Source organism: Oncorhynchus gorbuscha, linkage group LG10 (genome assembly GCF_021184085.1).
Source record: "Oncorhynchus gorbuscha isolate QuinsamMale2020 ecotype Even-year linkage group LG10, OgorEven_v1.0, whole genome shotgun sequence".
Classification (NCBI taxonomy): Eukaryota; Metazoa; Chordata; class Actinopteri; order Salmoniformes; family Salmonidae; genus Oncorhynchus; species Oncorhynchus gorbuscha.
In genome coordinates, this window is record NC_060182.1 from 74,837,547 (window position 1) to 74,853,073 (window position 15,527).

Here is a 15,527-nt window from a genome sequence, read left to right on the forward strand (position 1 = left end):
ACAATTTTTCCATCTGATCAACTGTAGGCTGCATAATCTGACCTATGCACCCTGTCCCTCTGGCCAGGGTAAACAGAGCGGTAATATTGTGTATTTATAGCCCATTTCTTTGTCAGAAATGTGAATGGGATCAAATGTGGTTTACATTCAAACCTTTGCTGACTAGGCAACCTAGCTAATCCAAAATGATTAACTGGAATTCATCAATAAACACACTAGCTGACGTAGACTGTGAGTTCATTTTAAATTAGGCCTACAGTTGCATAGGGCAGGACTACATGATGCAAACCTGTATAAAGCATGCTCAGCCCTGTGAGTTTTATTGCTAAATCATGTTGCTTTCTGTGTGTCTGTAGAGGAAAATTCCTAGTCCTTCTTTTAAAATATAATTCATATGATCAAGTACAAGGTTTCTGTAGTTTTACAGGGTTTTCATCCTCCCCAAGGCCATTTGTTTTTCCAGGAGTTTTTTAAAAACCATGTGACGTGATTAGAAAAACTCTGGTCCCATCATAGCCCATATTAAATATTTTTACAACTGATTAATATAGTCATACCGTATAAGGTCTGGAGTTTTATCTGGTTAGGTTACCAGATCAGGAAAGACTATCTGCCTCTCGTGTACTCAATAACACTGAACCTGAATCTTCTGTCATAAAGCCTATATAATACTGCCCTTATGGAAAAATGGCTGTTGAGAGAACTACCACATTGTCCTGCCCCCATAATCTATATCAGTTGGCTACTAGGAATGTAGCCTGCCCCTAGCTCCTGTCCCCACTAGACATAGTCAGGCAGGGCTGACTACAACACGGCAGGCTAAACCAGTCTGTCTGCTCAGGCACATAAGGTTTCTGCTCCCATTATTTTACTACAAAATCCATACAGGTATACAGTTACAGTACATCAGCTCTGGTACAATCAATGGATTTCTCTCTCTCTCTCTCTCTCTCTCTCTCTCTCTCTCTCTCTCTCTCTCTCTCTCTCTCTCTCTCTCTCTCTCTCTCTTTCTATCTATCTATCTATCTATCTATCTATCTATCTATCTATCTATCTATCTATCTATCTATCTATCTATCTATCTATCTATCTATCTATCTATCTATCTATCTATCTATCTATCTATCTATCTATCTATCTATCTATCTATCTATCTATCTATCTATCTATCTATCTATCTATCTATCTATCTATCTATCTATCTATCTATCTATCTATCTATCTATCTATCTATCTATCTATCTATCTATCTATCTATCTATCTATCTATCTATCTATCTATATATAAAAGAGAGAGAAATCCATTGATTGTACCAGAGCTGATGTACTGTAACTGTATACCTGTATGGATTTTGTAGTAAAATAATGGGAATATATATATATATATATGGCGTTCTCTCTCTCTCTGTATATATATATATATATATATATATTTTTTTTACCTTTATTTAACTACGCAAGTCAGTTAAGAACAAATTCATATTTTCATTGACGGCCTAGGAACAGTGGGTTTAACTGCCTGTTCAGGGGCAGAACGACAGATTTGTACCTTGTCAGCTCTGGGATTTAAACTTGCAACCTTCCGGTTACGAGTCCAATGCTCTAACCACTAGGCTACCCTGCCGCCGCCGATATGACATTCATCGAGTTTTCTTTCATTTTTCAGCAGCAAAAATGAAGGCTTTTGACGTCTTGTGCACTGCATTTCAATACCTATGCTATTTTATTGTAAAGAATTTCTCTGTTGTAGAATTGTATGTAGAGTTATGCCGTAAGGGTACTATCCCCTCTGCATGTTTATTCGTCACCCACAAACAAATACGGTATTTTGACCGAGGTCTGCTGAAGTAGTGTAAAAAGTACCCAACTGTCATACTTGAGTAAAAGTATAAATGCCTCAATAGAAAGTAACTCAAGTAAACATGAAATTCAGCCAGTAAAATACTACTTCAGTAAAAGTCTAAAAATATTTGCTTTTAAGTATCAAAGGTTAACATAATTGCTAAAATATACTTAACTATGAAAAGTAAAAGTATAAATCACTTAAAATTCCTAATATTAAGCAAAGCAGATGGCACCATTTTCTTGTTTTTAAATGAACGCATAGCCAGAGTCACAGGCAGTAGGGATGACCATGTGTTCTCTTGATAAGTGTGTGAATTTGACTATTTTCCTTTCCTGCTAAGTATTCAAAATGTAACGAGTACTTTTGGTTGTCAGGGAAAATGTATGGAGTAAAAAGTACCATATTTTCTTTAGGAATGTTGTGAAGTAAAACTTGTCAAATATAAATAGTACAGATAACCTAATATACTACTTAAGTAGTACTTTAAAGTATTTTTACTTCAGTACTTTGCACTACTGGTCTGCTGTAAAAGCACACATACATGTACATTTACATGTGTATATAGCCATGGTTGTGTTGTGTGATCTTGAACGCAGGTCACGAGACCAAAGCCATGAAGAACAACAATGGACCGAGGTATAAACGCAGTAAATTGGAGCGCAGGCTGAACGTGGACGTGCTGTGGAGCGTTGTCCTGCTGGTCATCATGTGTCTGACTGCAGCTATAGGTCCGTACTGATCAATATAACTGACCACATCTATATGAAAACATGTGTCCGACCACAGCTATACAGTAGGTCTGTATTGCTCTCAATTTAACTGACCACAGCTGTATGTGTTTGCTGGCCAAATCTATATGAACACACTACTTATCTTGTCCTACCACACAGTTCTTGGTCTTTGCTGTTTTACCACAGCTACAGTTGAAGTCGGAAGTTTACATACACTTTACATACACTTGTTTTTCAACCACTCCACAAATTTCTTGTTTTGGCAAGTCGGTTAGGACTTCTACTTTGTGCATGCCACAAGTAATTTTTCAAACAATTGTTTACAGACATTATTTCACTTATAATTCACTGTATTACAATTCCAGTGGGTCAGAAGTTTACATACACTAAGTTGACTGTGCCTTTAAACAGCTAGGAAAATTCCAGAAAATTATGTCATGGCTTTAGAAGCTTCTGATAGGCTAATTGACATAATATGAGTCAATTGGAGGTGTACCTGTGGATGTATTTCAAGGCCTACCTTCACACTCAGTGCCTCTTTGCTTGACATCATGGGAAAATCAAAAGAAATCAGCCAAGACCTCAGAAATAAATTGTAGATCTCCACAAGTCTGGTTCATCCTTGGAAGCAAATTCCAAATGCCTGAAGGTACCACATTCATCTGTACAAACAATAGTATGCAAGTATAAAAACCATGGGACCAAGCAGCCGTCATACCGCTCAGGAAGGAGGCGCGTTCTGTCTCCTAGAGATGAACGTACTTTGGTGCGGGAAGTGCAAATCAATCCCAGTACAACAGCAAAGGACCTTGGGAAGATGCTGGAGGAAACGGATACAAAAGTATCTATATCCACAGTAAACGAGTCCTATATCGACATAACCTGAAAGGCCGTTCAACAAGGAAGAAACCACTGCTCCAAAACCACCATTAAAAAAGACAGACTATGGTTTGCAACTGCACATGGGGACAAAGATCGTACTTTTTGGAGAAATGTCTTCTGGTCTGATGAAACAAAAATATAACTGTTTGGCCATAATGACTATTGTTATGTTTGCAGGAAAAAGGGGGAGGCTGGCAAGCCGAACACCATCCCAACCGTGAAGCATGGGGGTGGCAGCATCATGTGGGGGTGCTTTGCTGCAGGAGGTACTGGTGCACTTCACAAAATAGATGGCATCATGAGGTAGAAAAATAATGTGGATATATTGAAGAAACATATCAAGACATCAGTCAGGAAGTTAAAGCTTTGTCGCAAATGGTTCTTCCAAATGGATAATGACCCCAACCATACTTTCAAAGTTGTGGCAAAATGGCTTAAGGACAACAAAGTCAAGGTATTGGAGTGGTCTTCACACAGCCCTGACCTCAATGCCATAGAACATTTGTGGGCAGAACTGAAAAAGCGTGTGCGAGCAAGGAGGCCTACAAACCTGACCCAGTTACACCAGCCCTGTCAGGAGGAATGGGCCAAAATGAATCCAACTGCTTGTGGAAGGCTACCCAAAACGTGTGACCCAATTGAAACTATTTAAAGGCAATGCTACCAAATACTAATTGAGTGTATGTAAACTTCTGATCCACTGGGAATGTGATGAAAGAAATAGAAGCTGAAATAAATAATTCTCTACTATTATTCTGACATTTCACATTCTTTAAAAAATGTGGTGATCCTGAATTACCTAAAACAGGGAATTTTTATTAGGATTAAATTACAGCAATTGTGAGGTGTATGTAAACTTCCGACTTCAAATGTATAGCGCTGCTGTAAACAAGTATTTTGACCACATCCGTATCATTCTTTGTGTCCCCCAGGCCATGGTCTCTGGCTCAGGAACCTGAAGGACACTTCCTTTCTGATCCCTGATACCACGTCTCCTGCCCTGTCTGGCTTCTACCTGTTCTGGACCATGATCATAGTTTTACAGGTAGGTAGCACACTAAATTTGTTAACACTTTGTGTTAATATGCTAAATTATTTTCCATTCTCTCCTCGGCAGGTGCTCATCCCCATCTCCCTGTATGTGTCCATCGAGATCGTCAAACTGTGTCAAATCTTCTTCATCCAGAACGACGTGGACTTCTATAATGAGTATATGGACTCCAGGATCCAGTGTCGGGCCCTGAACATCACAGAGGACCTGGGTCAGATTCAGTATGTGTTTTCAGACAAGACTGGCACGCTGACAGAGAACAAGATGGTGTTCAGGCGCTGCACCATTGCTGGGGTGGAGTACCCCCACGAGGAAAATGGTGAGAAGTCAAAGTACATTTTTCTACACAACACAACATTTTCCATCAGGGGTACTCATGATTAGGGTTTCAAAGGGAGGGTATATTACTGGAAACGTTCAAAGTTTACCAGTAAAATATCCGAATTTTAGTATCTTTAGGGCTTTTAGACATCTAGTGGCCCTTTTGGGTACTTCAGATTATCACAGGTGTATGTAATCATCTCTGGCCCTCTAAAATATTGGATTTTTTAAATATACAGTACCAGTCAAGTTTGGACACGTCTACTCATTCAAGGGTATGTCTTTATTTTTACTATTTTTTACATTGTAGAATAATAGCGAAGACATCACAACTATGAAATAAGTGTTAACTTCTTGGTGACATTCAGTATTGAATAGCTTGGATGAATAAGGTGCCCAGAGTAAACTGCCTGCTACTCTGTCCCAGATGCTAATATTTGTATATTATTAGTAGTATTGGATAGAAAACACTCTGAAGTTTCTAAAACTGTTGAATGATGTCTGTGAGTATAACAGAACTTTTATGGCAGGCGAAAACCTGAGACAAATCTAACCCGGAAGTGGAAAATCTCTTGAGGTTTGTAGTTTCATTTAAGTGATTACCTATCAAATATGCTGTGTCTATGGGGCCAGATTGCACTTCCCAAGGCTTCCAGCAGATGTCAACAGTATTTAGAAAGTTGTTTGAGGCTTCTATTGTGGGAGGGTGTCGAATAAAGAGCTGTTTCAACAAGTGAACTAGGCTGAGGCCAATCAGTTGTTTACTATGCGGTCACGAGGGCGCACCGTTCCTTCTTTTTCCTCTGTAATGAGTACGCTATTGTCCGGTTGGAATATTATTGAAGATTTATTATAAAAAGAACCTAAGGATTGATTGTAAACAACGTTTGACATGTTTCTACAAACTGTAATGGAACTCTTTTGACTTGTGTCCTTAGTAGTGGTTTCTTTGCAGCAATTCGACCATGAAGGCCTGATTCACACAGTCTCATCTGAACAGTTGATATTGAGATGTGTATATTACATGAACTCTGATGCATTTGTTTGTGCTGCAATTTCTGAGGCTGGTAACTCTAACGAACGTATCCTCTGCAGCAGAGGTAACTCTGGTTCTTCCTTTCTATTGGCGGTCCTTTATAAGAGCCAGATTCATTATAGTGCTTGATGGTTTTTGCGACTGTACTTGAAGAAGCTTTAAAAGTTCTTGACATTTTCCGTATTGACTGACCTTCAAGTAATGATGGACTGTTATTTCTCTTTGCTTATTTGAGCTGTTCTTGCCAAAATATGGACTTGGTCTTTTACCAAATAGGGCTGTCTTCTGTATACCACCCGTACCTTGTCACAACACAACTGATTGGCTCAAACTCATTAAGAAGGAAAGAAATTCCACAAATTACCTGTTAACAAGGCACACCTGTTAATTGAAATGCATTCCAGGTGACTACCTCATGAAGAGAATGGTCTGAGAGAATGCCAAGAGTGTGCAAAGCTGTTATCAAGGCAAAGGGTGGCTACTTTGAAGAATCTCAAATATAAAATATATTTTGATTTGTTTAACACTTTTTTTGGTTACTACATATTTCCATATGTGTTATTTCATAGTTTTGATGTCTTTGCGATTGTTGTACAATGTAGAAAATAGTAAAAAATATTTTTTTAAATCCCTGGAATGAGTAGGTGTGTCCAAACTTATGACTGGTACTGTATATTTTGAAATAAAATATGAGAAATCTGTAAAACATGCTAAATGTGAACCATCAACTTAGTGAATACCATTGGTGTTGAATATGAGGGTTTCAGCATGAAATATCATGTATATTTATTTTACAAACTTCATTGATTAGATAATTATTTCATTAATTAGACCATATGGTTCAAGAGAAAATAGCCTATCTAGTCAACTCTATGGACACAGATATAATAAATGAATGCTCTATATTTTTATAATAAATGAAAGTGTTATTAAAGTATAAATGACCAAAGTTACAATAAATTGCCATAGATTTTCTGTTAATTACCTAAATTACTGAAGATTCTGGTAACTTCGGTAAATTAACGGGGTAGCTTTGCAACCCTACTCATCAGTGATATTGAGTGTTTGAAAATAATATTTTTTTTGTGGGTGCTTATACACTGCTCAAAAAAATTAAGGGAACACTTAAACACAATGTAACTCCAAGTCAATCACACGTCTGTGAAATCAAACTGTCCACTTAGGAAGCAACACTGATTGACAATAAATTGAACATGCTGTTGTGCAAATGGAATAGACAACAGGTGGAAATTATAGGCAATTAGCAAGACACCCCCAATAAAGAAGTGGTTCTGCAGGTGGTGACTACAGAACACTTCTCAGTTCCTATGCATCCTGGCTGATGTTTTGGTCACTTTTGAATGCTGGCGGTGCTTTCTGTCATGCAGGTGAAAGAGGACCCAAAAGCGACTTAACAGAAACAGAGTTTATTTAAATCCAAAACAGGGAATAACAAAAATCCTCTAGTCTGTAGAGGGGAATAACTAGAGAAGCGGCCACAGACTGCAGGTCGCTTCGGGTAGGCGCAGGCCGTAGTTGATAGAGCCACCTGCTCACACGCAGCATCTGATGAAGGCAAAAAACACGACAGGACAGGGCGAAACGCAATCACAGCATGGTGAATACAAAACAAGGAACCGACGGGACAGGAACGGAACACAAAGGAATAAATAGGGACTCTAATCAGGGGAAAGGATCGGGAACAGGTGTGGGAAGACTAAATGATGATTAGGGGAATAGGAACAGCTGGGAGCAGGAACGGAACGATAGAGAGAGGAGAGAGAGGGAGGGGGAGAGAGAGGGATAGAAAAAGGGAACGAACCTAATAAGACCAGCAGGGGGGAAACGAACAGAAGGAAAAGCAAAATGACAAGATGATATAAGACAAAACATGACACTTTCACTCTAGTGGTAGCATGAGACGGAGTCTACAACCCACACAAGTGGCTCAGGTAGTGCAGCTCATCCAGGATGGCACATCAATGCGAGCTGTGGCAAGAAGGTTTGCTGTGTCTGTCAGCGTAGTGTCCAGAGCATGGAGGCGCTACCAGGAGACAGGCCAGTACATCAGGAGACGTGGAGGAGGCCGTAGGAGGGCAACAACCCAGCAGCAGGACCGCTACCTCCGCCTTTGTGCAAGGAGGAGCAGGAGGAGCACTGCCAGAGCCCTGAAAAATGACCTCCAGCAGGCCACAAATGTGCATGTGTCTGCTCAAAGGGTCAGAAACAGACTCCATGAGGGTGGTATGAGGGCCCGACATCCACAGTTGGGGGTTGTGCTTACAGCCCAACACCGTGCAGGACGTTTGGCATTTGCCAGAGAACACCCAGATTGGCAAATTCGCCACTGGCTCCCTGTGAAAGCAGGTTCACACTGAGCACATGTGACAGACGTGACTGTCTGGAGACGCCGTGGAGAACGTTCTGCTGCCTGCAACATCCTCCAGCATGACCGGTTATGCGGTGGGTCAGTCATGGTGTGGGGTGACATTTCTTTGGGGGGCTGCACAGCCCTCCATGTGCTCGCCAGAGGTAGCCTGACTGCCATTAGGTACCGAGATGAGATCGTCAGACCCCTTGTGAGACCATATGCTGGTGCGGTTGGCCCTGGGTTCCTCCTAATGCAAGACCATGCTAGACTTCATGTGGCTGGAGTGTGTCAGCAGTTCCTGCAAGAGGAAGGCATTGATGCTATGGACTGGCCCGCCCATTCCCCAGACCTGAATCCAATTGAGCACATCTGGGACATCATGTCTCGCTCCATCCACCAACGCCACGTTGCACCACAGACTGTCCAGGAGTTGGCGGATGCTTTAGTCCAGGTCTGGGAGGAGATCCCTCAGGAAACCATCCGCCACCTCATCAGGAGCATGCCCAGGCGTTGTAGGGAGGTCATACAGGCACGTGGAGGCCACACACACTACTGAGCCTCATTTTGACTTGTTTTAAGGACATTACATCAATGTTGGATCAGCCTGTAGTGTGGTTTTCCACTTAAATTTTGAGTGTGACTTCAAATTCAGACCTCCATGGGTTGATAAATTTGATTTCCATTGATCATTTTTGTGTTATTTTGTTGTCAGCATATTCAACTATGTAAAGAAAAAAGTATTTAATAAGAATATTTCATTCATTCAGATGTAGAATGTGTTATTTTAGTGTTCCCTTTATTTTTTTGAGCAGTGTATTTGTCCTGAAACGCCCTCGGGAGTGGCTCTAATCGCTAGGCTACCTGCCTCCCATGATACCATGACACTAAGGATTTTGTACATTTTGTACATTTTGTATTTAACCATTTCTTTTGTCCCTCCCTATCGGTCTTTCTGGCAGCGAGGAGGCTTGAAGTGTACGAGGAGGATGAGGCGATGGGTTGCTCCCATACTCTCAAGTCACGTGCCAGCGCCAAGTCCCTGAGCTGCAAGTCACTCAGCTGCAACCGCAGCTCTGTGTCCCTGCACACACTGACAGGCCACTCTGAGGGGGAGGAGTCACCTAGCCCCACCCTGCCCCAACACAGTGCCTTCAGTAGTCCCATGGTGAAACTCATACACCCAGTGTTTCTTAATCCATTCACAATAAGGACCCTCAGGAGATGCACGTTTCTGTTCTAGCCAAGCATTAAGACACCTAATTCTTCTAATCAAGACTTGTTGAATCACACACAACTGACGGCATGATATGAAATGTCTAATTCCTATTTTCCTGTCTTCCCTCAAGGAGAAGGATATAGTCCCAGACCCTTTCCTGGTTCAGAAGCTGAACTGTCTGTCCTCTCCACTCTTCCTTCTGAGGGACGCCAGTATGGAGCTCACCTACATCGTTGACTTCTTCATGGCTCTGGCCATCTGCAACACGGTAGTTGTGTCTTCTCCCAACCAGCCCCGTCATGTGGTACGTAACACAGCCTCAACTTAATAAAAGAAGGAGGTAGATGTTTGCACATGGTGCTTGAGGTGCTTAATTAAAGTACTTGAATTTGGCACTCTGAAATTCAAGCAATTCAAGTACTGCAATACTGCAAATCAGACATGTTCTCAGTTGGTACTTGAATTCTTATGAAAGAAGAGAAAATTATAAAATATGTTAATATGAAAAATAGTTGAAAAATGTATTGGTCTTACGAATTAATTTCCAGGCAGACTGCTGAGTTTTATTTCCTCACGTGTTTCGCACTCTGGTTTCCAGGTGAGCTCGCTCATTCCACCCACACTGCCACTCAGCCAGGCAGGTACAGTACTGACTGATTAGGCGCTGCCAAACATCACATAGATAGTTAAAATGCTGGGCAAATGTAGATTCAATGTGTGTATGGAAAATATGTTTTTATATTTTTGTTCAGTATAATTTACCCTTTTTTTTACCACTACATCAATGGACCCAACCAATCCACAACGTGAAATGTGCAAAAAATGTGTCAGACTTTTTAGCCTCGTTCAAGGAGCACTCGCGATATTACTCTTCATCAAGTGGCAGCTGTACTTTTGTCGTTCTGGTGGCTGTTCACATGGCACTTTCCTCTCGCGACCCGCGACATTAAAGCTGCCTGTCAGAAGCAAGACGCTTTTTTGGTAACTAAGTCATGCCTGCTCTCCCTCTCGGCAGCCAATCATTACGCACACCTGTCACCATCGTTACGCGCACCAGCACTTCATGGGATTCACCTGGACTCTACCTAATTTATTGCCTCCCCTATATCTGTCACTTCCTCAGTTTCTTCCCCGGGTCAGCATTAATGTCTTCTTGTTTCCCTTGTCCAGACACTATCCTTGTTTTGTTTCATGTCTGTTATTAATTAAATCTTCACTCCCTGTACTTGCTTCTCGTCTTCCGGTGTCTGTCCTCACAGAATGCAGGCACGAACATTGGAAGCATCAGGTCGTTTTTTTGGGGGGGGGGTGGTTGTGACGTCTGGTCCGGGTGCCGCTGCCGAAGGAACCTGGGGTCCCTCAGCTGGCTCGTCGGGCTTCCATGCCTTAGCTGGCTTGAGGGGTATTCTTTCCTCGGTTGGCTCGGCAGGCCCCCATCCCACGTCATGCCTCAGCCTGGTCTGTCTCGTCGGGCTCCCACGCCTCTGCCGGATCTCGGGCTCCCACGCCTCTGCCGGATCTCGGGCTCCCACGCCTCTGCCGGATCTCGGGCTCCCACGCCTCTGCCGGATCTCGGGCTCCCACGCCTCAGCCGGCTCGTCGGGCTCCCACGCCTCGGCCGGCTCCCACACCTCGGCCGGCCCGTCAGGCTTGCCTACGTGGGACGCCGGGTGGCGCCCCTAGAGAGGGGGGGGTATTGTCACGCCTGCTCCCGCTGGCGCTCGAGGGTGCCAGGTGGCCCATCATTACGCACACCTGTCACCATTGTTACGGGCATCAGCACTTCATGGGATTCACCTGGACTACCTAATTTATTGCCTCCCCTATATCTGTCACTTCCTCAGTTTCTTCCCCGGGTCAGCATTAATGTCTTCTTGTTTCCCTTGTCCAGACACTATCCTTGTTTTGTTTCATGTCTGTTATTAATTAAATCTTCACTCCCTGTACTTGCTTCTCGTCTTCCGGTGTCTGTCCTCACAGAATGCAGGCACGAACATTGGAAGCATCAGGTCGTTTTTTGGGGGCGGTTGTGACGTCTGGTCCGGGTGCCGCTGCCGAAGGAACCTGGGGTCCCTCAGCTGGCTCGTCGGGCTTCCATGCCTTAGCTGGCTTGAGGGGTATTCTTTCCTCGGTTGGCTCGGCAGGCCCCCATCCCACGTCATGCCTCAGCCTGGTCTGTCTCGTCGGGCTCCCACGCCTCTGCTGGATCTCGGGCTCCCACGCCTCTGCCGGATCTCGGGCTCCCACGCCTCTGCCGGATCTCGGGCTCCCACGCCTCTGCCGGATCTCGGGCTCCCACGCCTCTGCCGGATCTCGGGCTCCCACGCCTCAGCCGGCTCGTCGGGCTCCCACGCCTCGGCCGGCTCCCACACCTCGGCCGGCCCGTCAGGCTTGCCTACGTGGGACGCCGGGTGGCGCCCCTAGAGAGGGGGGGGGGGTATTGTCACGCCTGCTCCCGCTGGCGCTCGAGGGTGCCAGGTGGCCCATCATTACGCACACCTGTCACCATTGTTACGGGCATCAGGACTTCATGGGACTCACCTGGACTCTATTACCTTATTGATTGCCTCCCCTATATCTGTTACTTCCTCAGTTTCTTCTCCGTGTCTGCATTCATGTTTTGTACAGACTCTGTCCTTGTTTTGTTTCATGTCCATTATTAAATATTCACTCCCTGTACTTACTTCTCGTCTGCCAGTGTCTGTTAAGTAGTAGATTCCCGAATGCCCAATAAAAATACAATAGTCATTAAGCTGCAATAGGAAATGTGTGTTCACCAGTAGGCATGTACCAAAGCTCTGCTCATCACTACTCAAATTACAACGTCATCAATACTGACTTACCACTCATGTAAGTAGTAAAACACTTATTATTGAGTAGAACTTGTAAGGTAGTGATGAATATACTAAGTTTGTTTTTTGTTGTTGAGGTTGTGGCGATATTAAATGATGACTTAAATGATATACTGCCATCTAGTGGTGACTAGAAACAATTGCATAATAGGAATAGGATATGACATGGGTCCTCAGATCCTCAAAGTTCCACAGCTGCACCATCGAGAGCATCCTGACTGGTTGCATTACTGCCTGGTATGGCAACAGCTCACCTCCGACCGCAAGGCACTACAGAGGGTAGTGCGAACGGCCAAGTACGTCACAGGGGCCAATCTTCCTGCCATCCAGGACCTCTATACCAGGCGGTGTCAGAGGAAAGCCCTAAAAATTGTCAGACTCCAGCCACCCCAGTCATAGACTGTTCTCTCTGCTACCGCACAGCAAGCAGTACCGGAGCGCCACGTCTAGGTCCAGGAGGCTTCTAAACAGCTTCTGCCCCCAAGCCATAAGACTCCTGAACATCTAATCAAATGGCTACCCAGACTATTTGCATTGCCCCCCCCTCCTCTTTTACACCACTGCTGCGCTCTGTTATCATCTATGCATAGTCACTTTAATAACTCTACCTACATGTACATACTACCTCAACTAACCGGTGCCCCCGCACATTGACTCTGTATCGGTACCCCCTGTATGAAGTCTATTATTTTACTGCAGCACTTTAATTACTTGTTACTTTTATTTCTTATTCTTATCTGTATTTTTTTAAACTGCATTGTTGGTTAGAGGGTCGTAAGTAAGCATTTCACTGTAAGGTCTATCTATACCTGTTGTATTCAGCGCATGTGACTAACATTTTATTTGAAGTATTGCAAATTGATGGTTCTTGAGCATAAATATTAGTGCTTGAAAAAGTAATTGAAAGTTGTCATGCTGGTATAAAGGATTTTGGAGACAGGCGCAGGAATACACAAAAGAGGTTTTTAGTACACCCATAACAAATATGTATCCAAAACACTGGGCTGTACCCCAAAAACAAGAGCGAGGGTAAACCTTGACTGACACGGGACAATACCCGTAATACACACATATATATATTATATATATAACAGCTGCAACAACGTATAGGTAATCACATCACGAACAATAACCGACAAAGACAGAGGGAACAGAGGGCACATACTAATCAGGGGAAATGGGAACCAGGTGTGTGTAATCAGAAAAGACAGTCCGGGGTTGATGATAATGAATCCGTTCAGTGAAGCCTAGAAAGCCGGTGACGTAGACCTCCGGAACTGGTGAACAGAATGAGCATCAGTACCGGGGGATCCGTGACAAAAGTCCTTGAATTTGACTTGCCACTTTCTGTACAAACCCTGTGTTTGTGATGTTTTAATACCATACAATGTCCGTGTGTAGTCCTCAAAGGGGGAAAGCACATGCTGAATGTAACAAAAATGTATATGTTTGACCAGGGTTAGTGCCATTTCCATTTCAACTGATGTTGTCAATTTACATTCCCAGGTCGAGGTGCCTGAGGTCTCCCGTACCCCCCTTAAATCCCTGGAGGACATCAAGATGCTGTTCCAGCGTTTTGGCCTCCCCCGCTTCTCCACACTCTCTCCTCCCCACACTACAGAGAGCCCTCGCAGCTTCACACGCAGGCTCTTTTCCAGGGGCAAAGCAGCCTCCTTCACCCCCAGCCCCTCCCCTACCCCCACCAAGCTGGGTACAGAGCCAGACGGGGAGCCTAACCTTGAGGTCTCCATCCTAAGTATCAAACCAGGGCTGGATGGGGTCCCTGGAGAGGATGGGGACCAAGGGTATGAGGAGGAGGGAGAGCGTGGCTCTTGGAAAGTTGAAGAGGACAAGATGTTACACCTCAACCCGGGGGCCTGGAGCGGGCTGGAGAACTCAATCGGAGGCGAAGGCCCTCCCAGTGAACCTGGGGCAGATGAACTGATCTATGAGGCGGAGAGCCCTGACGAGGCGGCTCTGGTCCACGCGGCCAGGGCCTACCGCTGCACCTTGCAGGGACGCTCACTCGAGCGCCTTCTGGTGGAGCTACCAGGGATGGGCAGCCTGGCTGTGCGCCTGCTCCATATCCTGCCCTTCGACTCCACTCGCAAGAGGATGTCTGTGGTGGTCCGCCACCCGCTCACCAACCAGGTGGTGGTCTACACCAAGGGAGCCGACTCGGTCATCATGGACCTGGCAGAGTCACCTAAAGGTGCTGAGCAGTCAGACGGGAGACAGGGTCACATCAGAGAACAAACCCAGAAACACCTAGACAACTACGCCAGGGAAGGCCTTCGCACCCTCTGCATCGCTAAGAAGGTACAGAGATCTACAGTGGTTAAGCTTTTTAGCTTTGACCTTAAATACCACATTAATTCACATTTGTGTCTATGGAAAAAATACTTGATAACTTGGAATAGTTGATTGTCCTCAGAATAAATTATTTTTCACAGACTGGTGACTTACTGGTGCATTGTGCTAACTAACAGGTGTTGGAGGAGGAGGAGTATGAAATTTGGTTGAAGCGTCATGCATTTGCAGAGACCAGTATAGAGAACAGAGAGGAGCTTCTACTGGAGTCTGCACAGAGACTGGAAACCAACCTCACGCTACTGGGTAAAACTCCACTGACATGTTTTCTTACACCATTAGGAGAATAAGGATGATTTATTTAATTTCTTGCTAAAGTATTAGTCATAGGGTACAAATCACTTTGAGGCACAGCCTGTAACTTTCATAGTCAAAAGTATTGCTCCTACACTTGTTTATAAACTGTGGTGGTGAATTCAAGGAGCAACTTGGTTAGGGCTGTCCCCAACGACAAAAAATAATCTTGGCCAACCAGGAAGAGTCTGTTCTTTCGAATTTCAAATATTTTTCCATATATTGACACATCCTATGTCAGGGTTATTTTATGGCTCCCATATATATATATATATATAAATTATAAAAAAATCACAGACCCAACATGCAAAAAGTCCCAAGAAGGAAGTTTACTCTATTTAAATAATGCAAAAGCTACATTTTAACTTCATTCATTAGGAGAGAGAATGCTGAAGGCAGTCAACTAATAAAGCAGGCAGTGAACCATTTTGTGGTGCTGAGACGTGAAGTTGCAATCGCCGCACAATCAATAGGTGAACAGCACCTGGCGCTGAAAATATAGCTAACTTGTTATGCAAGTGGCGCACAGCAACATATGCAGAAAAACTACACCGGTT

General features: G+C 44.0%; 1 protein-coding gene across 5 annotated transcripts in view; it reads left to right on the forward strand.

Moving 5' to 3' along the window:
- LOC124046568 (phospholipid-transporting ATPase VD-like) overlaps positions 1–15,527 on the forward strand; it is a 44,552-nt gene that overhangs the window by 15,411 nt on the left and 13,614 nt on the right. For 3 of the 5 annotated variants that reach the window (XM_046367086.1, XM_046367087.1, XM_046367089.1), the window contains 6 exons: positions 2,443–2,574; positions 4,392–4,829; positions 9,198–9,403; positions 9,585–9,758; positions 13,813–14,625; positions 14,796–14,922. In XM_046367086.1, the coding sequence (XP_046223042.1) occupies positions 2,443–2,574; positions 4,392–4,829; positions 9,198–9,403; positions 9,585–9,758; positions 13,813–14,625; positions 14,796–14,922 (1,890 nt within the window). The remainder of the gene's footprint in view (positions 1–2,442; positions 2,575–4,391; positions 4,830–9,197; positions 9,404–9,584; positions 9,759–13,812; positions 14,626–14,795; positions 14,923–15,527) is intronic. The other 2 variants (XM_046367088.1, XM_046367090.1) reach the window with 1 other exon arrangement.